General features: G+C 45.0%; 1 protein-coding gene across 2 annotated transcripts; it reads right to left on the bottom strand.

The window, feature by feature from the left end:
- Window positions 1–236: 236 nt before the first annotated feature.
- On the bottom strand, window positions 237–25,041 carry LOC132900127 (zinc finger protein RFP-like). 2 transcript variants are annotated; one of them, XM_060942192.1, is made up of 8 exons: window positions 24,882–25,041; window positions 24,100–24,189; window positions 21,632–22,188; window positions 21,375–21,470; window positions 21,021–21,254; window positions 20,762–20,924; window positions 20,597–20,632; window positions 237–985 (listed from the first exon to the last, which is right to left on the bottom strand). In XM_060942192.1, the coding sequence occupies exons 2-8, from the start codon at window positions 24,164–24,166 to the stop codon at window positions 438–440; spliced, it is 1,701 nt and encodes a 566-aa protein (XP_060798175.1). In that variant the 5' UTR covers window positions 24,167–24,189; window positions 24,882–25,041; the 3' UTR covers window positions 237–437. The 2 variants fall into 2 exon arrangements, with proteins under 2 accessions (XP_060798175.1, XP_060798222.1); XM_060942239.1 differs by having other exon boundaries at window positions 20,597–20,623.
- Window positions 25,042–25,598: the final 557 nt, after the last annotated feature.

Raw genomic sequence — 25,598 nt, 5'->3', positions numbered from 1 at the left:
TTCTTTTCTTCATTCGTTTCTATTTTGAAGAACAGAAAAACCCTGACACTTTTATTTCGAAATAAAATACAAGTTTGTTTGTGTTTGATGAGGTTTGAAGGAGAAACAGTTTTGTTTGGTTTTATTTACACAGACATCAGCAGCTGAACTTCATACATTTTACTGATCAGATTAAATTCTGCAGTAAAACTCAGTGTGAACTGTAAATAATCTTTATTTATATTTGATTTGTCATGACAAAGTTCCACAATCAAAATGTGTAACAACAGACAGTAGGAGTAAAATTATTTGTTTCTGCAAAAAAGTAACCCAGGTATTAAAATACACTGTACAGCATTTTAAAGGGGAATATGTATTTCTAAAATTAACCAGAAAATGTAAAATATTTCTATTTATTCTCACCATTTAATAGATGATTAAATTTGTGAGTTGAAAATTCATTCAGTCTTTAATACAGGAGAGATGATCAGTGGGGCTGAATTTTTACCTCCATCATTTTTACAAGGACAGAAGAATGGATAGAGTTTCTCAGTGAAAGACTGACCAGTGAAAGAGTAGATATGAGATCTGGACTTCACATCATAAAAGGAGACCAGACCCTCGTCATAATCCACAAACACCCCCACCTTCTCCACCTTCTCTCTCAGTGGGAGGCGGACAGCGGGATCAGCACCAGCCCAGTACTGATTCTCCTTCCTCAGTCTCACAGTCCAGAATCCATTCTGAGGAGTCGCTGTAGTCTTCCCCTTCCTGTTAATGTTCTCTCTCACAACTCCTAATCGCCACTTAGTTTTCCCTCTGACCTGCACCTCATAATAAAATCTCCCTGAGGAGAAACTCTGCTTTCCCACAACACCGAGATGCCGATTAAACCTCTGTGGTGTATCAGTGAGTTTCTGCCGCTTGTCTCCATATGTCACTTGTTTTCCATCAGCAGACAGGATGAGATCGGGATGAGCTGTATCAGGATCCAGAGTCACATCCACTGAGAGAAACACACAGTGTGTGATGTGAGTTTGCAGGTAAAAAAGATTAAATCATCATCCAGTAGTGAGGATCATTTGTAGCATTTACATATCTTAACACGCATTTTAATAACAGGTAAACACCGGTTCTATTTCGTTTCTCCTGACCGCCAGAGGCGGTGCTTTCAGCACATGGATATCCATCACACAAACGTGCAGGTCAAGTAATAGTAACAACAAAGTCACGTGTGACCTGGGTGACGTCACCCCGTGACCCCGGCACAAAAGACCGGTGAACCCAGGAAGTGATCTCTTGCATCTTCTCGCGTTTTGCAGGTTGCGAGTTGGATTGGAATTTGGATTTTGGACAAAGCGCCGTGTTAGTTTCCTTACCCGTGGGGTTGGGGCTGTGTTTACGCATCCCCCAAGAAACTGCGTTAAGTCCATCAATTCTTTTTTTCTCTTGTCGTTGTATTCGTATTGTTTTGTTACTCCATTAGCTGAGTGCTCTCGCTCGGTGGAGTAAGCTGACTAGCCCTCCGAGGCGGTGTTCTCGCCGCTGGAGGCCGGCTTGTTTTCGTTCAGGTAAGTGGTTTTCATTTCATTTGAATTAAAGCGGTGTTTCTCGCCGCTGTTTTGTTATCAATTCTGTGGCACACGGCGCCTATTTTTGTTAGTATTATCGACCGCCTTGTTTTGTGTAGCCTTGCCTCCGGCCTGTTCACGGGCTGGCTGTCTTGTGTTTTAGCGGTGTATGATGTCTTCTCACGCTAGTGAGTGACTGTTTAGTTGCGGCTGTCTTTTAAACCCGCGGCAGTAGGCTCGGGGTTCGCGAGGTCCGGGTGCTCCCGCTTAGGCCCTCGCACCATTTTTTCCCTACCACGGGTGTGTTTGCCCAGTCATTTTTCGTTGCCGCCTGATTGCTTATTTTGTGTTACTTACTAATTATTGGGGTGTTCTCGCCCTATTTTTTTAAGTTCCCTTCTGCCAGCTCAGATGGATCCTCCGTCTGACATCCCCTGGGCCTCGGGGGGACAGGACATAGTGCCAGCTGCAGCAGCGGGGCCCAGCAAGTGCCGTGGGGCTCCCCCATGCGTCTCCGCTTCCAAGGCGAAAAAGAAGCGCTCGGGCGATTTGGCTCGGAACGTGGAGGTGATGTCCGCCGAGCTGGAGGAGATGAAGGCCCTGCTGGCGAATCTCCAGCCTCCGCCACAGGGCAGCAGTGTTCCCGCAGCCACCCCATCTGCCTGGCAGCCCGACCGTTCGCCATCACCACCGCTTCTGCCACCGGCCGTCGATGCACGCGGCCTGGATGAGCTGTCGATCCAGGCGTCAGAGAGCTTTGACTGCGGTGGGTCTGACGGTCACAACTCCACCTCTCCGGCCGGCTCCCAGGCCACCAGCTATGGCACCGTGGCAGCGTCAGAAGGCGGACGCTCATCCATCCAGCCAACGCTGAGGGCTGCATTGGCCCGTCTGGGTTTGGACATGCCCCCAGTGGCCCAGCATCAGAGTGCTTTTTTCAGAGGCTCCACACAGCCTTCCTCGTTGTCTGTTCTGCCCTCGGCCCCATACATCGAGGAGTTACAGAGGTGTTGGGCGAACCCCAGACGCCTTTCCCACCTCCCTAGTGACTGCAGGGCCCTGGCAGCAATGCAGGACGCCCCCACCTACGGCCTCCAGCAGATGCCCAACATTGAGCCCTCCGTGGCTGCCCTCATCCTTTCGCCCAACGAGGCTCTGCGGCCTGACGCCCGATGCCCCTGCACTCAATGCCGTGTGACCGACAACCTCATCATGCGGGGATACGACACGGTGGCACGAATGGGTCGTATCGACAATTCCATGTCCCACCTGCTGCTGGCCCTCGCCCAGACGCTGGAGGGGACGAGCGCGGCATCACGGGAGCTGTGCGACGCGGCTCTCCAGGCCTTTGCCTACTCGTCACGGGAACTGGGCTGGCTGATGTCGTATCTCACCCTCGCCCGCCGGCAGATATGGCTGGCGCAGTCCCCTCTGGCCAAGCCCGACTGGCATGTGCTGTGCTCTCTCCCTGTTGTCCCCGGGGAGCTGTTTGGCAAGGCCGCTCAACAAGCCCTGGACCGGAGTGCCCAGGTCATCCAGGCGCAACAGCAGTTTGCTGGCCTCCGCCAGGTCTACCACCATGGCAACGCTGCCCAGTCCTTCAGGGGGCCCACACCGACTCCGTCTCGGCCACGCACCCGCCAGGAGACCAGACGGGTTGATGACTTTCGTCACTCCACCACCTCCCAGACCCGCGGCGCCGCCCCCTACACCCAGTCCGCTCCTCGTTGCCCCCTTGGTGACCAACGGGGGCGGTCTGGGCGGCGCTGACATCAGCGCGCCGGCGGTCGGCCGCTTTTTCAGCGAACAGCTCCAACGCTGGAGAGCGTTGACCCCAGAGCCCTGGGTGCTGGTGACCCTCACCGAGGGTTACTGCATCCAGTTCTGCCGCCGACTGCCGCGTTTTCATGGGGTCAAACACACCACCGAGATGCCTACTTCCATGTCCCCATTGCGCTACACCACAGGCAGTTCCTGCGGTTTGCCTTCGAGGGCCAGGCTTTCGAGTTCAATGTTCTGCCCTTTGGGATATCGCTGGCACCCCGTGTGTTCACCAGGTGTGTGGCAGCGGCATTGGCACCACTTCAGGCACGGGGTTTGCGTGTCCTGCCTTACCTGGACGACTGGCTTGTCTGTTCACGGTCAGCAGCTCAGGCCCACACCGACATCGCAACTGTGCTCTCACATGTCGCAGAGCTGGGGCTCAGGGTGAATTACAAGAAGAGCTCGCTGGTGCCCAGCCAGGAGACGATTTTCTTGGGCATGCACCTGGATTCGAGGTCGTTGATGGCAACCCCCTCCCAGACCAGGATCCACAACATCCGCCTGCTGCTTGGCCGCTTCGGACGGGGCAGGTCACTCGCCCTGAAGACCTTTCAGCACCTGCTGGGCATGCTTACGGCAGCCTCCTCTCTGGTCCCACTGGGGCTCCTGGACTTACGTCCGCTTCAGAGGTGGCTCAACGGTCTCCACCTCCACCCGGCGCTACGGGCTGTGTTCCTCGGCCTACAGCACTTCCTCCCAGGCCTGGCCGGCAGACACATTCTGGTGTGGACAGACAACGCTACGGTAGTGTACTACATCAACCACCAGGGAGGCACCAAGTCCCTCCAGTGCTTGGAAGTGGCCGGCCAACTTCTGCGGTGGGCCCATCGATATCTCTTGAGCCTGCGTGCCATGTACCTGCCAGGCACTGCCAACAGGGCAGCGGATCTGCTGTCCCGCCAGGACCCCGATCCCGGGGAATGGAGACTCAACCCAGCGGTGGTTCTCGCCATCTGGGAATGTTTTGGCAGGGCAGAGGTGGACCTCTTTGCCTGCCAGGAGTTGACACACTGCCCTCTGTGGTTCAGCCTCCACGGCTCTAGCTCCCTGGGCCAGGACATGCTGGCGCATGCTTGGCTGAGGCAACTGCTGTATGCCTTCCCCCCTCTGCCGCTGATCGTGCCAACCCTACACAGGGTTGCGACGGACCACCATGGGCTGCTGCTTGTCGCCCCTTGGTGGCCGGGCCGAGTGTGGTTTCCCAAGTTGCTGCAACTTCTGAACGGCGACCCCTGGTGCCTGCCAGTGAGGACGGACCTGCTATCACAGCTGGGAGGGCAGATCTGGCACCCGGATCCAGCCTGTCTGCAGCTCTGGGTGTGGCCACTGAAGGGCCAGACCCCCTGCTAGGTCTTTGTGAGCCGGCAGTGGTCAACACCATTGCAAGCTCTCGGGCACCCTCCACCAATGCCCTCTACGCCAACAGATGAAGGCTTTTCTCCAACTGGTGCTTGACTCAGGGGGAGCAGCCTACATGCTGCCCCCTGCCGACCATTCTACTGTTCCTCCAGTCCCTGTTTGACAAGGGTCTTACTCCTTCCACCATCAAGGTCTATGCAGCTGCCATCTCTGCTCAGCATGCCAGAGTTGGGGGAAGGACCGTGGGGTCCCACCCCTTGGTGGCACATTTCTTGAAGGGTGCTCTCCGGTTGAGACCCCCCCGACGGAGCCGGGTACCCACATGGGATCTTCACTTGGTGCTGCAGGCTCTCTGCGACGCACCATTTGAGCCCCTGCTCATGGCAGACATTTCATGGCTCTCCCTGAAGACTGCTTTTCTTCTGGCCATTACATCGACGAGGCGCGTCGGGGAATTACACATGCTGTCAGTCAGTGGGGAGTGCCTGCAGTGGCACTCCGGCGACAGTGGGGTCACTCTGTGGCCTAACCCCTCTTTCCTCCCGAAGACCCTCTCTGCTACCTTCATCAACCAGCCCCTTAGCCTTGCGGCGTTCGAGGTGGGCCATGGTGAGAGGTCGGAACTTTTGTGCCCAGTTCGCGCCATCAGGGTGTACGTGTCCCGTACGGAGGGCTTCCATAGGAGTGACGCCCTGTTTCTGTGCCACACAGGGCCGAGGAGGGGTCTGGCGCTCTCTAAACAGGGGCTATCCAAGTGGATAGTCGAGGCCATATTACATGCCTACAGGAACAGTGGCTCCCCGATTCCTCCGGCTGTCAGGGCGCACTCTGCACGGGGCATGGCGGCCTCATAGGCATCACTGAAGGGGGTACCCCTTTCAGACATATGCAGCGCAGCCTCCTGGGCGTCCAGCTGCACCTTCACCAGGTTTTACCATCTTAATGTCGTCCCACATAATCCTGTGGCGACGGCCGTCATTCCAGGCCCGTCGCAGCAGCACTGAGTACGGGTAGGCACTCCTTATGACCTGGTTGGTATTAGTCATCCATGTGCTGAAAGCACCACCTCTGGCGGTCAGGAGAAACGAAATAGAATGAGGGTTATGTATATAACCGCGGTTCTATGAGTTTCGGATGACCGCCAGAGCTTGGCAGTCACTTGGAGTGTACACGAGAAGATTTGCCAAGAGGCCACTTGCTGGGTTCACCGGTCTTTTGTGCCGGGGTCACGGGGTGACGTCACCCAGGTCACACGTGACTTTGTTGTTACTATTACTCGACCTGCACGTTCGTGTGATGGATATCCATGTGCTGAAAGCACCGCCTCTGGCAGTCATCCGAAACTCATAGAACCGCGGTTATATACATAACCCTCGTTTCTGAGCAGAGAGAGGTTCCGTTTAGCCCCTTGATGGAAACTCCGTAGTGGCCACATGAGCTGTGGGAGTCACTTGCTGGTCGGACATTTTGAACTCCGACTCAACTTGTGGGACACCGTGGATGCGAGTTTCTTAAAATACTGCTGCCGTTTATGTTTGGCTAAGCAGGTAAGTGTTGTTTTACTAGACTAGGGATTTAACAGTGAAGCGCAGTTTACTGTTTCAAACGAAATATGGGTTCATTTTGTCCGACCACCAAAGCTAACATTGCTAGCGAGGCTACAGACTAGGGTTGCCAGCCGTCCTGTAAAATACGGAATCGTCCTTTATTTGGCAATTAAATCTTGTGTCCCGTATTGAACCGATACGGGACGCGATTTGTTCCGTATTTTCATAAATGTCCAATACACATGTCTGTCTCACACATATCAACACTAAATCTAACAATAATGAACAAAATAAAACAGGAAATACTCCGTTGCGGGATCTACCCAGGACACAAACCCCTCCACTCTGCGTCCCGCTCTGTGCGTCTGGGCCTGGCTGCCTGCGTCACTGCATGTGGCGCTGTCACGGTTGCCTAGAGACAGACAGACACACACCGGCGCTGCTCAAAAAAACCGGGCCTTTTAAAAATGTCTCCCTCTTTCTCTGCACCATGGCACCTTGACCTTCAGTGATATTGAGAGGGTAACCACAAAGCTCAACCTCATCCATAAAGTCAACATGGATGAACTTTATGATGAATGCTCCACAGCAAAGCCCATTCTGAAGAGGCTCAAAGAAGATGCTGAGGATGAATGGAAGTCCAAAGGTGTGACTGCCAGGTGGGTGGCTCTCTTTCAAGTAGCTGACCTGCCTCACATGCTGTCTGTCATCAGCCACATCTTGAGCATCCCAGCATCCACTGGATATGTGGAAAGGGTATTTTCAAGAATGGCCAACAAATGGAGTGACTGCAGGAACAGGTGCTCCATAGAGTTCATAAGGAGTGAGCTCCTGATCACTCTAAACTTTGAGCAGTCCTGTTCAGAGTTTTACAACAGCGCTTTGAAAGACAAAGAGTTACTCAGTGCAGCAAGGAGTAACAAGAAGTACACTTGGAAAAAGAAGTGAGGGAAATCTGTTGACTGTTTAAATCTGGTCTACTCCACAGACAAGAGAAACACAACAGTTCCTGATGAACTCAGGACTGTTGAGGGAAGGAGTAATGTTTTGTACTTTCTTGTTTTCTGCATTCTTGAATAAGCAGACATACATGTTTGTTGTGTTTCTGTTGTTTTTTGTTCTCTTTTTTCCTCTCTCAGTAAAAATGTCCCCAAGGTTCACAAAGAGAGTCCCTACACCAAGAACAGTTATGCACTTACATTTACAGTGATATTAAGTTCTCAATATATTTAGATTATATTTTAAAAGTTCATTGTTGCCCACTTGTACATTATACACTTTTACAGAATTGGCAATAAAGCATTTCAAGCTTTAAGTATGAGTAATTGCTTTCCTGATCACCCCTTTACTAAAAACACCTACAAAATAAAACATACCACTGCTGCGAGCACCCCACCCCATGGGAGTCGTGCCCGTGGTGGTCATGGCCCCAAGGAGCTGTGGTGGGCGTCCCTTATTTTCATTTCTGAATGGTGGCAACCCTACTACAGACAGCACTCCAAGCTTAGTGACCCTCAAAAGAATTCTTGCACAAACACGACTTTATGCTAACTTTAATGTGTTGGAATGCACTGCGTGTGTTTATAATGCATTGTAATTGAATTATGGTGTAGTTTTGTTTGAGGAGGAAATGATGCCCATGAGCACTGGGAGGAGGGGGAGGGGGTGACCTGGTTCTGCAGTTAGCAGTAGCCACGCAGTGAACGCAAACGTGGGGCGATTTGTCAGTCAGAAATGTTACAATTCTGCAGATCCAAGCCAGTGTATCGTGCCATGCAGGAAACTCGCTGATTAAAGTGAAGGGGCTTCGAAGTTGGTTAGACTTGGGCCCAGGAGAAGAGCACAGTCTTCCCAGTGCCTCCCGAATGGACGCTGTGGCAGGAATGGAAACGCTAGCGGTGGGCAGCTTGATCTAAAGTATCGATCTAAAGTATCGATCGTATCTCCATTAAAGCAACTCAGAATGGTATGTTTCCTTGTGCCAGCTGTTTACACTAAGGGGTCGATTCAACAAAGATCTTATTTAACCTTTTCATGTGTGAAATGTGAGGAAAAATAGTCCAAGTTTTAAGATTTTGTAGGATTGTTTTCATTGTTCAAAATTGTGCTTAAATTGAAATCCATTTAAGTTACTCAGAACATTCTGTCTTATTTAAGTCATTTAACTGTCCATGCATGTGGGGGAAAATGTTTCATTCTCAGTTCATGCTGAAACATATCAGTTATAAAACACGAACATCTATATTTTCATACATATACATGTATCTGCAATTGCTTAATTATCTGAGATTAAACTAATGTATTCTTTTGAAAACTGGTTAAAATATTAAACATTTTCTTATACTAGCTTCACTGAGGTGTTAAGGTTCTTTTGCTTTTATTATAAAATTAATACTTTGGCTGCTGCTCAGATTAAGAAAGCAATTTGAAGACATCACTCTGGGCTGTGATCACTTAAGACTTTGGCTTTATCTTGTCAAATGTTTTTGAACCAAGTCTGACTATTTCCCGCTCTTTATTTCGCTCATGTTTTCAGACTTTAATCCAATCTGCAGCATCAGCTTTCGGAAAACTGAGAAGTCGTCTATGGGACCAGAGAGGAATCCATCTGAAAACCAAGATGAAAGTCTACAGAGCCATCATAATGCCAACACTTCTGTACAGCTCTGCAACTTGGACCATCTATAAACGCCACATTAAGAGTCTTGATAAAGTACAGCAGAGACATCTCCGACAACTAATGAACATCTCATGGAAAGATCACGTGGCAAATTTTGAAGTACTGGAAAGGGCAGAAATGCAGAGTGTTGAGGAAATGCTCACCACATGTCAACTAAGGTGGACAGGACATGTTACACGCATGGAAGACAGCCGTCTACCAAAAGCTGTTTTCTATGGAGAACTGAAAGAAGGGTCAAGGAAAGTAGGAGCACCGCGACTGCACTACAAAGACGTGTTCAAGAGGCACCTGAAGAACATTAATGAATACGAAAACTGGAGGGTGAAAGCTGAAGATCATGTGACCTGGAGGAAGGTGGTGGCCGGCGCTGCCGGCGCTATCAGGGAACGAAATGTTCAGTTATTGTCAAAAAAGAGGCAGCGCAAACTAGAACCAGCACCTCCACCTGCTGAAGCGACCTACAGGTGTGTCATCTGCGACAGGACATTTAAGACAGCAATTGGGATGTCCTCCCACATCCGCCATAGGCACAAGCCCCTCCCCGTGTCATCGTCGTTATCGACAGACTGCTAAAGAAGAAGAAGATTTCGCTCATGTTTTCAGACTTTGTTACTTTGGGTGGTTGTCTTCTCCAAAGAAGCCAGACGAATACAGCTTGCTGTACCAGAATCTGTCAGTGAACTGATTGATGGACTGAAAGAGAGACTTGGACTTGAAGGTGATTTCTCACTACAGTTTGGGGATCCAGATTTTGGCAGTGCATTATGCAACTTGACAATGTCTGAATTACCAGCTGAGCATGCAGTCCTGCATATTATGCGGGACTGTAATTCATCTCTACTTAACCAATCCAGTGACCATTCGTTTGGTTCAGTCTCCGCTCTTGATACAGCCAGTGTTCACTCTGAGCATTTCAGGTCTAGCTCAGACTCTATCCAGAGCAATTTAAGGCATGTTGCTGAGCGTCTCTCTCCGTTCCCGATCCCTAAGTTCTCGTATGACATTGAGTTGAAATTGCGTCAGGGTAAGGAGATGTACGAAAAGTCAAAGAAGGGCCTTGACGTGACAAGAGACAATAAAATGGGCATTTTGGATAAAATTTCACAGGCAATTTTTGAAATCAAAAGCTATCCCTGACAAAGATGAACTTCAATCAGTTGCCTCTTCCCTGGTTCTTAAGGAGCTAGGTAGCATCACAGGCTATGAAGGATGGAAAACAAGTATCCAGTACAAGCTTGGAAACTACAGGTCAAAGCTGCACCAGGCAGGCTGCAATGAGGTGGATGTGAACAGGAAAAGAAAAGGTGGAGATGAGGATGACCGCCTGTTCACCCTGAAAAAGCCCAAACATGGAGAGGTCAACCATGTTCCAGATTATCCACAACACCATGATGATTCTACTCTTGAAGAGTTGCTCTGGTTGATGAAATGAAGAAGAAAAAGAACCTGACAATGATGCGGCACAAGCTGGAGCTGACATTTTCCCTTAGGTGGAGAGAGGTAGTAGAGGGACAGCCTATGGTATCCGAGGTCCAGGAGAGATGGCCTGCGCTGTTTTCCTTTGAGGAGGTAAGATTGTACTCATTTATTTCCTAATTTTATTGTTCAAATGCCCAATGCAGTGTGTGTGTAATTGGGTAGGTCTGATTTTACCACATTGTCTATAACTGACAAAATGCGCAATCTGTTATAAGCTATATTGGCAAGCTATACTATACCATGCTTTCATCTAAACCAGGGAACAGGGGCGCTGCACCCTCTTACTCTTGGTATGCGCCCCCTTACCGAAATGCCGATTGAACCCCAAGTCACACTTAGGCCATGCACTTATATGCTACTGCACAACATGCAGTCTTTCTCAAAATGATCTTTTCTCCGTGAAAACATCCCAGCAACACCACGTGACAATGTGTCTGATCATCAAATACATTATAATGACTCCAAAAACATTCCAATCATAGTAGATACACCGTCAAATGGTGCAAAAATGATCCGAATTGGCCTTTTCCAGACTGAGGCGCCATGTTGTTTAGTTGTTTACTTGTCGCAGCTGCTCTCGCGAGATTTGACATAGGTTACATACAAGGTCAGCTGACTTGTCGAGAGAGATTTCTCGAGACTGAATGACGTTTCACCCACCGGCGCAGGAGCTTTGGACAGAAGAAATTCGTGAGTTGTTTTTGTTGACACTTGGGCATTTAAAGATGTCATCCAGCGGCACGAAATAGAAGAAAGCCAAAGACTGTCCGGGACAGAAGAAAATTACTTCTTTTTTCTGTCACAAAGCGGATAAAGATGTTTCCGATGGCGAGATCGCAACAATCGAGGGATCGGTCTGTGCTGCCAATTGAAGCTCATTGAAGCGGTCGTGCTCACTGAAGGACGCGCCAACTGAGTGCTGTGACAGCGGCGTCGTGGAATCCGTGATGAACAAAGACAGATGTCTTGCTCTGATGAAGGCACGATGCCCCTTTTCCACCAAAGCAGTTCTAGGGCTGGTTTGGGGCCAGTGCTTAGTTTGGAACCGGGTTTTCTGTTTCCACTGACAAAGAACTGGCTCTGGGGCCAGAAAAACAGGTTCCAGGGTAGCATCAACTCTTTGCTGGGCCAGAGGAAAGAACCGCTTACGTTAGCGGAGGTCGGAGTTGTTAAGACCAACAACAATAGCAAGATCGTGAAAGGTCGCCATTTTTAAGCGGCGAGAAGCAGCAGCTGTACAAACGCGAAGTCATCCATTATTATTGTTGTTGTTGCTGCTGCTGCTTCTTTTCCATGTTGTTGTTGCTACGATGTTCGCGCCAAGGTTTATACAAATGCAGCGACGTAACTGACGTATACAATGACGTAATGACGTGGCTCCGCGTAGCACCCCGAGCTATGGAAAAGTAAACTGGTTCTCAGCTGGCTCGCAAGTTGAACGAGTTGTGAACCAGCACTGGCCCCGAACCAGCCCTGGAACTGATTTGGTGGAAAAGGGGTATGAGTGTTCAGTGGAAAAGCAAAATGAGAAAAAGGCCGAGTTCCAGGAAAAGTTTGTGTGTATATGTGTATAAAAAAAAGAAAATAATAATATTTTTTTTTTAGCACGATTACATTTTTTGCATGGTTTCAAACTTTGTGATTTTGGGTTGGATTCCAAATTTAGAGTGTTTACTTTTTTAGTTTCCTTTTAAAGAAAATAATTTTGCTCTGGAATTATTTTTTTCATTTTGAACAAAAAAACCTGCTATACCCTGCCCTACCACTCCACTACAGGCCACTCCACACACTGCAACTCACTACACTATCAGCCCCACAATTCATAATAGAATTTGTCCTCCCAAGGAGTATGTTCCCTAATTCAACTTTTAAATTGGAACAATTTTTTTTCTTTTTTCTGTGTGCTTGTGTAGTTTGATGTTTGTTTGAGTGTTTTGTCCGCCGGTTGTGGTGTAGCTCCGGACCCAGTTTTGGACGTTGGTTCCCTCCAGGCCTTGGTTAGCTGTGGGTGATGCCTGTGCTCCCAGCTATGGACTGCAGTGAGCTCGTTGCTCATTTTAACATCGTGGTTGTCTAGCGCTCTGTGCTTTAATGCTTGCCGTGATGTTCCGAGCGATGTTGCTCGGTGGCGTCGTGGCGGTTGTGCAGGTGGTTTAGGACATACTGTGGGTGGTAGAAAAGGGCAACTGGACTTGCTTGAAGATTCTTGAAAATGTTTCACCTTTCGTCCGAAAGGCTTCCTCAGTTCTGTCTGACTAATAGGGAGTATCAGATATTATCTGATTGACTAATAGGGAGTATCAGATAATATCTGATACTCCCTATTAGTCAGACAGAACTGAGGAAGCCTTTCGGACAAGAGGTGAAACGTTTTCAAGAATCTTCAAGCAAGTCCAGTTGCCCTTTTCTACCACCCACAGTTTACTATGACCTGGATGATTGAGAATCTTCACAGATAGGTTTAGGGCATACCAGCGCTCTGCGTGGCGGTGCTTCTGTGCTCGCTTTGTGGATCCATGGTGTGGTGTTCAAGCCATGTTGCTGGCGGCGTCACGGTGGCTGTGCTGGCAGTGTGGGACTTGTTTTCGTGCGCCTTTTGGTGGGACTGTGGTTGCTACACCACTGGAATGACATCCTGACCCCTATTTGGTGGACTTTTATTTATTTATTTATTTATTTTCTCTCTGTCTATAATTGTAAAGCGACCTTGGGTTTTGAGAAAGGCGCTATATAAATTGAACCTGTTTATGATTATTATTATTATTATTATTATTGATGTGTCATAGTCAGATTAATTGTTAGTCCTTAGGATTTGTCTTTACGGATGCCAGTGAAACTTAATGAAACTTTTTTGCCAAAACTAAATGATATACATTTTTATAGAGTAATTGTATTGTAGCTTCCTAGGAATTTTCTGTTAAGAAAAAAAACCCTAACAGAATCATTGTTGTCCAATTAATTATATTATTTTATTGTTTGTGTTCATATATCTGAAGAATTTAATCGAATCACCAGCAAAGACCTCCTGGGGACTTTCACTACATCCCTTGACAAATACAGTGGGGCAAAAAAGTATTTAGTCAGCCACCAATTGTGCAAGTTCTCCCACTTAAAAAGATGAGAGAGGCCTGTAATTTTCATCATAGGTACACTTCAACTATGAGAGACAGAATGGGGGGAAAGAATCCAGGAAATCACATTGTAGGATTTTTAATTAATTAATTGGTAAATTCCTCGGTAAAATAAGTATTTGGTCACCTACAAACAAGCAAGATTTCTGGCTCTCACAGACTTGTAACAACTTCTTTAAGAGGCTCCTCTGTCCTCCACTCATTACCTGTATTAATGGCACCTGTTTGAACTCGTTATCAGTATAAAAGACACCTGTCCACAACCTCAAACAGTCACACTCCAAACTCCACTGTGGCCAAGACCAAAGAGCTGTCAAAGGACACCAGAAACAAAATTCTAGACCTGCACCAGGCTGGGAAGACTGAATCTGCAATAGGTAAACAGCTTGGTGTGAAGAAATCAACTGTGGGAACAATTATTAGAAAATGGAAGACATACAAGTCCACTGATAATCTCCCTCAATCTGGGGCTCCATGCAAGATCTCACCCCATGGGGTCAAAATGATCACAAGAACGGTGAGCAAAAATCCCAGAACCACACGGGGGGGAAACCTAGTGAATGACCTGCAGAGAGCTGGGACCAAAGTAACAAAGGCTACCATCAGTAACACACTACGCCGCCAGGGACTCAAATCCTGCAGTGCCAGATGTGTCCCCCTGCTTAAGCCAGTACATGTCCAGGCCCGTCTGAAGTTTGCTAGAGAGCATTTGGATGATCCAGAAGAGGATTGGGAGAATGTCATATGGTCAGATGAAACCAAAATAGAACTTTTTGGTAAAAACTCAACTTGTCATGTTTGGAGGAGAAAGAATGCTGAGTTGCATCCAAAGAACACCATACCTACTGTAAAGCATGGGGGTGGAAACATCATGCTTTGGGGCTGTTTTTCTGCAAAGGGACCAGGATGACTGATCCGTGTAAAGGAAAGAATGAATGGGGCCATGTATCATGAGATTTTGAGTGAAAACCTCCTTCCATCAGCAAGGGCATTGAAGATGAAATGTGGCTGGGTCTTTCAGCATGACAATGATCCCAACCTCACCGCCTGGGCAACGAAGGAGTGGCTTCGTAAGAAGCATTTCAAGGTCCTGGAGTAGCCTAGCCAGTCTCCAGATCTCAACCCCACAGAAAATCTTTGGAGCGAGTTGAAAGTCCGTGTTGCCCAGCGACAGCCCCAAAACATCACTGCTCTAGAGGAGATCTGCATGGAGGAATGGGCCAAAATACCAGCAACAGTGTGTGAAAACCTTGTGAAGACTTACAGAAAACGTTTGACCTCTGTCATTGCCAACAAAGGGTATACAACAAAGTATTGAGATGAACTTTTGTTATTGACCAAATACTTATTTTCCACCATAATTTGCAAATAAATTCTTTAAAAATCAGACAATGTGATTTTCTGGATTTTTTTTCTCATTTTGCCTCTCATAGTTGAGGTATACCTATGATGAAAATTACAGGCCTCTCTCATCTTTTTAAGTGGGAGAACTTGCACAATTGGTGACTGACTAAATACTTTTTTGCCCCACTGTATGTGCCTCGCCTGCTTAGACTGTACCGCGCTAGGGAAGGCAGGCTTTGGTCAGAAGATGGAACACCTCCTTGATAACCTTGATGAACAGGTAAGTGATGTGCCTGAAGCTAAAAGCATTCATAAGTTGAGGGAAAATAACCTGTCATGCTTTTCAACTGCCAAACCTTGAGCACTTGCTGTGTTCAGTAGCCAAAGAAGACGTGACCGCCCATGCCTCTTTCCTTTGTTGAAAATATGAAATATTTGCCCGGGATTATTAGGAAAGCATGAATATACTTTTTTTCATTCCAGAGAGACAGAAAAGCTAAAAGATGCTTTGATGGACATGCATCAGCAAAAATTGATGGTACCAGTCATTGCTTTGGTGTTCTGAATTGAAACAGAAAATGATCACAGTATTTCTGATTTGTAAAACTACAAATAAATGCAGGATTGCAGTGGAATTTCTTTCCCTCTTTCCTTTTGCATTTTGTATAAATTCACTTTGGCACTATACTAATTGATACGCTTGTGTGTTTTCCACTGGGTACTGTTAGACATCGGACATTGTGTCTCACCGAAAGACAGCAGCACTGAGGGGCCTGCCTATTTTTGTTCGGGATGACACCGCTAAATTCTTCTTGAAGTGTTCGGTGAGTAATAGCAAGTTTATTTATATAGCTCATTTCCTACACAGGTAATTCAATGTGCTTTTTTTTAAACTTCCACAAGCTGAATGGCAAGGGTCAGTAGCATGTTACTAAAATTTAGGTTGGAATAAGAAGAAATGCATTTTGTCTTTCAGTTTTCTTTAACACTCAATCATGTTTGTTACTTCTCTTCAGGACACTGACCCTGAAGAACGAGTGCTCAGAGGTGTGTCTGTTGCCATCCTCACTGTCCTCGAAGACAATGATGCTGCCGTTTCACCAAATGTGCGAGACATGGCGATTGTGTTGGAAGGGGCCATTGTGCTCCATGACCTACCAGACCTCAGTACTGCCTTTGCATACCTCTTTGGCCTTCTGTATGCCATGAACATTGATTATCCAAAGGAGATGAGGTATACCTTTGAAGCACTTCAGACTATCTTTTTTTGGAGCTTGGCTCTCGATGCTCACAGCACATAAGGGGTCTCAAAACAAAGCTATTGCTGTGAGCTAGTCATTTTAAGCATGCAGATCTCTGCCTCTGAAACAAAGATTCATGAAACTTTTGGAGATGTCAGCTGCCAGTTCACAAGAGGTGCATATACCGTGTTTCCACTGTTCATGTTTGTTGTTGGTGCTCAAGTAAAACTTGGGTGGATGCACAATCTTGCATGTGCAGTCATTTTAAGCATGCAACTCCAGTTTGCCTGTGAAATATACATTTTTGGTATTGTTGGATGTCAGTTCAGGGCTCGAAATTCGCGGTGGTCCGGTCGCCCGAGGCGACTTAATTTGTCATTTGGCGGGTAATTCCTGTCACTAGCCATACTGGCTGGTTAGTTGAAAATAAAAAATATATAGGCTATGAAATGAAGATTCAGACTAGGGCTGTGCGATATATCGAATATACTCGATATACCTCTGAAAATTCTGTGAGATACATAAAATTATTATATTGTAAACTATCGAGTATTTCATGGTCATCTGCCGACTTGCATTTGTTTCGTGTTTGTTGCGTTTGTTTAAAACCTTTTCCGGTGGTTTTCTCCCTGTCCCTCAGGCAGTAACGTGAGAGGGTGCCAAAGGGTAAAAAAAACAATAACGTCACACACTTTCCAACCAATCCCGGGCGACATCTAGGTGCTGAAAGGAACTTGCGGGAAGATTTTCTAGTTTCGGTTTACAGCGCTGACTCAGTTTGTGCAATCGCTGGTGTTCCATAGGCTACCGTGTAAGCTCTGTCAATTTCAGAAACAAATTAAAAATGGAAGCAGACGAATTGGTTCCTAAAAGAACTAGTAAGGGGTCAGTCATCTGGCATTTTTTGGATATCGCAAGGAGGACGTGGAACAGCAAATGCCAGTTTGTAAAGTGTGCCAAAAAAATCCTGTCATCACGAAAGGCAGCAGCACTACAAAGCATGTTGGACATATTTTGGGTGCTATAGTCATGATAGTAAGTATATTTGTTTTCAATCCTCATACACCAAGTTGCCAAGTTTTCCAATACATTATTATTTGTTGATATTATATTATGGTGCTCTGTGTTGTTCTCATTTATGTATTTAACAACAGTATCAAAATAATCAGGTCTTGAAATAAATGCACATTAGTCATGAACAATGGTAACTACTCTCTTTTGCGTTATTTTTGACAGAAGTAAAATTCATACATGAACAAATTTTGGCTAGTTGATTTTCTGTTTGGCTGGTTACTTTGGAAGGTAACTAGTCCGGCCGGCTGGTGGAAAAAAAAAAAAGAATTTCGAGCCCTGCAGTTAACAAGAGGCGGTGGAGCTTTATAATTTTTTATTCTTAAATTCTTTGATTCAAAGACCTTTTAAACGCTTTTGAAAAATGCACGTGTTGTGCGACGTAATTCAAGACGTTTTTGGATGCGTTTGTCTCGATCATTTTACAAGATTTGTAAGAGGCACATAACCAGTGTTTTGCCTGTTCAAGTTTGTTACTAAAATATAGATGAAAGTCTTCGGGATTTAACCGGAAATCCGGATATTTGACAAAACTCTTGAAAATCTCCGGTTTCCCGAATGGAGAAATGTATTTTTCGGATTTTTCGCGTTCCTAGACGCGGCGTAATACTTCGCATCGTCCTTGCATGGGCGCGGTCCTTAAATAGCCCAAACGCAGTTCACTGATTAAAGACAGGTGTTCTTTGATAACGGCGCGCGTGCCGGAGCTCGTTAGCGCGCCTTCAGGTGCACGAGCTAAGGCGCGCGCAGGACTGACACCGTTCTGCGCAACACAATCGCACTAGAAAGCATGTTCAAGCTGCCAGTGGAGCTGCAGTCTTTTTAGTTGCAAATTACAAGTATTTCCTCTTGTGTTAATAATTCGCCATGTCAAAACAAGCAAAACTTTCCTCCTTCTTTCGACGTGAAGAGAGGTCAGCAATTTATTATATTTTTTTTCCATCAAAGTTACATTTTGTGGCTTTGAAGCCAAGTTTTAGTGCCGTTTCTAGAACACATCAAGAAAATATGGAAGAAACAGCAATAATGGAAGAGCCGGTTTCTAAGCTACCTAAAACTAGCAATGGTAATTTATTTTTTGTTACATAATGCACTCGGCTGCCAGTCAGTGTGTGACACACACACACACACACACACACCCTACGCCCCTGATTTACATGAGAAATTTGGTATTCATTAGTGTGTTTAAATTTACAGACAATACAAACTAATGTAAACAATTGGCTTCAACTCGCATAAATCTGAATTGGAAATGTTTAGTTCACTTTAGCTTCTGCAAACGCACAACTCTACTAAAAGATTGATAAACGAGGCTCAATGTCCCCAACATTGAAACCTGAAAGCTTTAGAAACTCTAACAGACCTTCACTTTTTAACAGCACTGTTTTGGGATTTTGCTGACTTTACCTTCAACTGTCTGATTTTTTTCAAAGTAATGAACTGTGTAGCAGGAAAATCACCGCGTTTTCTAAATGCACTCCTGAAAATTACTCATTAACGAGGGGAATTAAATTTGATATTTTTGACAGGTTAATCATTAATGTACATGAAAGAAAAAGGTTTAAAAGTTATAACTTGTTTTAGTGAAAATAAGTACTAGAATGCAGGGTTTTGCGTGTTATGTTATTAAATTTTTTCGGGGGACGTTGCCCCCCCATCTTAGTTTGACTTTCAAAAGTTCAGGATTTTTTTTCTTTGCTCCACTTTCATCTCTACTAAAATTTCAGTGTATGTGCAATTTTAAACTTGTCTAGTTCATTGTGATTAGCGCTCATTTACAACTTCAAGATACACTTGGACAGGCAATTATTTTATGTATGCATGTCCTGTTCATTTTATTTAAATATTAATTTATTTATTACAGCAACATGCATTTTTATCGATTTATAAAGCAACATTTCTATCTCACTGAATCAAGAATTGTGTATTTATTCAGCAGGAATTTCTGTATTTGTTGAAGATAGAAATACATGTTATTGAAGCAAGAATTTCATGGTTAGCCTCGCAAGATTCTCAAAATTAAACTATTATCCACAGGGTCGTAACCTGGCAGGACATCTGGCAAGCCCCACAGGCATGGCTCAGCTTCATGGTTAGGGCAGCGTACGACACCCTCCCGTGCCCTCAGAACCTCTCCACATGGTTCGGAAGCGAGGACAGATGCCCTCTGTGTGAAAGTGACAAAGCAGGCCTTCAACACATCCTGGCATCATGCAGAGTGGCACTGTCACAAGGACGTCTTAGATGGCGGCACAATCAAGTGCTTAGAAAGTTGGCTGAGTACCTGGAGATGAGAAGAACAGCTGCTAACTCCTCAGCAAGCAGTCAAATGACTAGCATCTCCTTCATACGACCAGGGGAGATCCAGCAAAAGCCACAAGGCAGTCAGGCAAGATCATTGCTAACCCCTGGGAAGGCGTGGGAGATGCGTGTCGACCTGGACAGGCAGCTCACCTTCCCGAGTGAGATTGTGCAATCAATCCTAAGACCAGACATCGTGATGTGGTCAACGGCTGCCAAGCGTGTCCTCATCATCGAGTTAACCGTGCCGTGGGAAGAGGGAATACCATCTGCACACGAGATCAAGCGGCTCAAGTACACCGAGCTGGCAGCAGAGTGCAAAGAGGCAGGGTGGGTAGCATCCATCCACCCAGTGGAGGTCGGGTGCAGGGGTTTCGTTGCCAGGTCAGCGATCCAGCTTCTCCACGCTCTAGGAACAACAGGGGCAAGATTGCAGCGAGCAATCAAGGAGCTAGCAGAAGAGGCGGAAAAAGCAAGCTACTGGTTGTGGTTAAGGAGGAAGGACAGTAGATGGGGTCAGACACCCCAGTAGGGTCAGATGCAGGGAGTGGTAGGGAGACGTCCCAAGATGCCACTTGCCCCCCCACCTGGAGATGTACTGGTTAGGGGGCGAAACATCAGAGAAGGGTGGCACCAGCTGACGACCCTGCATCTGACCCAAAGTGCACTGGAGGAGGTGCGACAGGCAAAATGCCAAGCAGGGAATACCACCTTAACCTGTACATACTACTGAAGCAAGAATTTCATGGTTAGCCTCGCAAGATTATCAAAATTATGTGAACAAGAAAATTAAAGTCTGCAGAACTCTTGTCTAAACTTGAAAACTAGTAAAAGTCAACGACAGTAGTCAAAAGTTGAGACTATTCAAAAATCTATTGCATCATGTTTCCATGATAATTTGAGTTTTCTCAACATTTTTGTTTTTACAGTGTCGTGAGGAGGATAATGAGACATTTTAAGACTTCCTTTTCGCTGGAGAGATCTACAGATGAAAATAAGTCTGAAGATGCAGTGGTGTAATGATGATCTGTACATTTTAATATGAGAGGAAACAGAAACCTCACTGTACCTGCATACTGCTGAATCCTCTTCAGTTCTGTGGAAACTAATTACAACAAAACATCACATTCATTAGATTTCAGATGGTTTCATTGCAGGATTGGAATCAAATGAAGCTAAAAACGAACCAACATTATTATAGACTTGTGCCAAGAAAACACACACAGTTTCTCACCTGCTTCCTTTAACTTGTCATTGAGTGTTTTAGTGAGTTTCTCATTCAGAGTCTGCTGAAGCTGAGACAGAGCTGTCCTCACAGTGTCCCCACTCAGATCAGTGTTAATACTGATCTCAGTCCAGTTCTTGGTGTGTGGAGGGCTGCACACGGAGGAGTAAATCTACAGTAGAGCAGGAGAGAGGAGAAATCCCTCAGCATGGTGAGTGTTGTTCTGTGATGTTCTGCATTGCCAGTGAGCAGAGAGAGGAACACTGACCTGTAGGAGGTGGAGATGCTCCTCAGTGTGTGAGAGCTGCTCCAGCTCAGTGTCTCTCCTCTTTAGCACAGTGATTTCCTGCTCCAGCTCTTTAATGAGTCCTTCAGCCTGCCTCTCTGCTGCTCTCTGCTTCTCCTCCATCACCTCGAGCAGCTCAGCCTGACTTCTCTCAATGGAGCGAATCAGAGCAGTGAAGACTTCAACACTGTCTGCTTTCTCTTTCTCTGTGCTTCTCTAAAGGAGCAACACATTATCACTTTCTTTACATCACACTGAATAATGAACTAATCTTTATTGCGGATCGTTAATTTCTACAGATTCAATCAAACAATATATAAACTATTTTCCACACACTTTGCTGAGCTCGACTGAGTGTTTGATCTCTTGGATCTTCTTCAGTCGGTCCTGAATCATCTGCTGCACGTCTGTCTGTGTTTTCCCCAGCTGAGTCTGAGGACAGAGCAGAAGATAAATAATTGATATTTTTAATACTTTTGTACCTTTGTCCTGGAATTTGATCTCAGAAATTTCCAGTCTGATCTACCACTGGATAAATTAATTTGTATTTTCTATAATAATGTCTAAAGTTGATGTTAATGAGTGTTTCTCACCTTCCTCTCTCCGCTCTCCTCCTCTATAGGAACAGTGTTGTGATTCTTGTGGTCTGTCTCAGTGCAGAACTGACACACACACGTCTGATCATCTCTACAGAACAGCTCCAGCGGTCTCTCATGTTTCTGGCATATGTAGTCCTCCAGGTTCTCCACAGGGTTTATTAGTTTGTGTTTTTTATGTTTGGGCATATTACTATGAAACTCTAGATGAATTTTACACAAACTTGCACAACAATCCAGACAGGATTTTAGGGCCTTCAGCTTCTCTCCAGTGCAGGCATCACACAGAACCTGAGGTTTATCAGGACCACTTTTCTTCCTGAAGAGATCTGCAACCTCTCTCAGTGTTGTATTAATCTTCAGTTCAGGTTTCTTGGTGAATTTCTCTTTACATAATGGACAGTGACAGTGTAGACTCTTCTCCCAGCACTGTGTAAGGCAGCTCTTACAGAAGTTGTGTCCACATGGAGTGGTGACTGGATCAGTGAACACATCCAGACAAATCGAACACAGCAGCTGCTCTTCAGACAGGAGACTGCTGGAGTCACCAGAAACTAGGGTTTATAATAAAAAAGTTACACATTGTTTGTTTTATAAATAGTGTAGAAATACTGGAATTTGTTTCAACCTTGTCTCTATTCAGTCCACTGCATCTGTAGTGTAGGTGTGAAAATCACACACCAGAATTTCTACACGTTTTTCTGGACTGATACCAAAAAGGCTTTTTATTCTAAACTCACTTACAGTTGACATCTAAAGGCACTTATCAGGGCATCATTTAATGTTTTGGTCAAACCATTTTTGTCGAATACTTGAATGAATTTTACAGTCAAAGGTATTTACAAGTGTACTGTAGATCTTACATCAGAAATAAAACCCAGAACCTCCTGCATTAACAACAATGATAAAGTTGTTTTCCTCCCAGAGCTGATTATTTTTCCATAAAACTGTTCAGGCTTGAGTGCTTTATTCCTCTTATACAGAATCAGTGCATCACTCCAACAATAAAATACTTTTCTTTCATGAAGTCACTCACCAAAATATTCCCACCCAAAATATCTCCCCCTATGCCCTGAAGGAGGGCCCATCTACCAGGTAAACAAGATCCTCGACTCTAGATGCAGAAGGGGTCAACTAGAGTACCTGGTAGATTGGGAGGGTTAAGGACCCGAGGAGCAAAGCTGGGTGGGAGCCAAGGACATCTTAGATTCTCTCTTAACTCAAGAGCATCATTCCCAGTCACCCAACAAGCCTGCACCAAGGGGGAGAGGCTGCCCCAGGAAGTGTTTAGCTCCCGGAGGGAACTCCCCCGGGGGTGGGGTGTTTCTGTCAGTAATAACGTTAAGAGCGACAGCTCAAGACGGACTACAAACAGGGACGCTAATAATTACAACCTTAAGATCCACAGCGCCCTCTGTCACCTGAGTTCTAATTACACCTGTCTGTGATTCCACTAATCACTATCCCTGCTACTAAACCCCTCACACCTCAAAGACGCGAAGTATTGTCCAGTCTTCACTCCTGTGTACCGAGCTGTTTGTTTACTCTATTTGCCTTCTAGTTTCCTTGACCCTGTTTCTCGTTATTCTCACCACACTCTCTAGTCTAGTCTGTATTGCTCTGTGTGCTGATTGATCGACCCCTGCCTGTTTTCTTGACTACGACTCTCATCTTGTGATTTGGCTTGGTCTCCAGTTTGCTTCCCCGCTCTCCCCTGCACATACACCTGTAAGTGCCTGCACCCTGACACCATCCTACATTATTCAGTAACAGAATTCACAAAAGAATATTGTACATTATGAGGTAATGTCTGTGCATATTTCTTTATCAGGTTCTATATATTTGTTACTATTTTTGTCTTTTAGTTTGTAAAGAAATTTTATTTAATTACACATGGAGTTTCATCAGATTTTAAGAAGGATGGATGAAAGTGACAGATTTCAGAAAGGATGCTCATTTTTATTTATTTCATGTTACTTTTTTGTCATTCACTTTTGTTTCAATAAATAAACATTTAAATCAGAACAAAACATTGTCACATTTTTTTCTGCCCCAATCCTTCTCCAGTACAATTTATTTACTGTCACATTTAACCACATATCTAATTATTGAATATCTTTATAAATTTAAATATGTAACTCATAAAGTCTAAAACATCCTCCACAGTTACACAATGTCAATCTACAGCATCAATAACTGGCTTTCTAAGATGTTCCTGCATTATAACACAAGTGTGAGATGAAAAGTGGCACAAAGTCACCAGAAAAACAATGAAACCATTCACTGAGATCATTTCTATAACCCTTCATTTCAGTCAAAATTTCCCAATAATCCTTCATTAAATGATGTAGCTCATCCATCATGCAGTACAAGTCCCTGTGAATTAGTTATGACAGAAACAGTAATTTACTGCTGCATAACTATTTAATAAACATAAACAATCATGTATGAGCAGTTTAACTTACATGATGAAGGTGGTTCTTCCATGCTTCTCCTTCTTCTGTCTTTTGCTGGTGATGAAGATTCAGCCATTTTCTTCCTCCTGTGTTTTGAACCTTTTCAGTCAGAAATCACATCATTCAGTTCACACATGTAACAGTATGAGGTGTTACTGATTAGTCTGTTTGACTCCACAGGCCTGTCTGCAGTGTTAAACCTCAGCAATGACACTGGAAGCATTTAGACTGAGATATAAAACACACGTAAACATTCTCATCTTCATTAGATTGTAATAAACACAGGATTTCACTGATCATTCTCACAGCTCTCAGCTCAGGAACTGGATCATTCACAGTTTCTCACTGACTGACATGTTTCTATAAGTGTTTATGTTTCACCCAGTGATCACCTCTGGACTTCCAACACACACACACCTTTCATTCAGTAAATTCAGCACAGCTCACACAGTTGGGAAATTAGGTCATCAAGTATAAGGTATAATTGTATTTTAACTTGTATTTCAGTGTTCATGCTGGAATCAGTTTAGTTTTGAGCAGTTAATAAAACACAGTAACCTTTGAACCTGTTTTTCAGCTTTGTTGTCTCGGTTGATCACTGATTATTAAAGACAGTTTTTAAACTAAACTCAATAAAAACACTTATAATCAGCTTGTATTTCAGTGTCAGTGTTTCAGCAGTGTGTTAGAGACTCTGTCTCTGTCTGACATTGTTAACATGTGCAGTTTATCCTGATAAATCACACACTGACAAAACCTCTGAACTATAAAACATTCACTGAAGAACATACCTTTATTTTACTCGCCTCTTTTCAGGGAGTGAGAATTGTCTGTGTTTATATTTTAGAGTCGGTGAAGATCCTGCAGTTCATTTCAGAAATTAATGTGAAAATAAGGGTTTTTTCTCGATGTGAGCTGTAACTGCTTTCACTTTGACTTTAGTCACTTCCTTGTTCCCTTTGTAGGGGTTGATAAAGGGGCGGTTCCTCATATGATCACAGTGCAGTTTGTCTCCGCCTCCCTGACTTCACCTCTGCTCATGTGGATTTATACAGTCATTCAAACTGCACATGAAATAACAATAATGTGGTTTATTTCTCCTGCAGATTATCGTGATTATCAGAGAAGATCGTGGGCCACGTTATTTTATCTTTGTCCCAGCAGATGGGAGCATTTGGCCCAAATGTAGACTTCATTCATTCATGATCACATGCTGCAATTGTTTTATTCCTGATTCACACTTGTTTTGGGCATACTTTATTTTTAAGGAACATTTTTAGCTCTAAATAAAACAAGAATAATGTTTGTATTTTTGTTGAAAGGAGAAACTCATGTTTGTTCAGTTTTATCCACACAGACATCAGCAGCTGCTTTTAACAAATGTAATTGATCATTTTAATATCAGTGTGAACTGTAAATGATCCTTATTAATATTTGAATTGTAATGAAGTTCCACGATCATACAACTGAATGAAATGTGTGATTATGTCAGTTATGCATCTGTGTTT

This window comes from Neoarius graeffei, chromosome 1 (genome assembly GCF_027579695.1).
Source record: "Neoarius graeffei isolate fNeoGra1 chromosome 1, fNeoGra1.pri, whole genome shotgun sequence".
NCBI classification, from domain to species: domain Eukaryota; kingdom Metazoa; phylum Chordata; class Actinopteri; order Siluriformes; family Ariidae; genus Neoarius; species Neoarius graeffei.
This window is presented reverse-complemented; position numbering and strand designations above follow the sequence as displayed.

Coding starts and splice junctions, on each gene's coding strand:
- LOC132900127 (XM_060942192.1), bottom strand. CDS start 24,166: ATGGCTGAATCTTCATCACCAGCAAAAGACAGAAGAAGGAGAAGCATG. Junction 22,189..24,099: donor GGAAGAACCACCTTCATCAT/GTAAGTTAAACT, acceptor TATAAACCCTAG/TTTCTGGTGACTCCAGCAGT. Junction 986..20,596: donor GAGGATTCAGCAGTATGCAG/GTACAGTGAGGT, acceptor TGTTTCTCTCAG/TGGATGTGACTCTGGATCCT.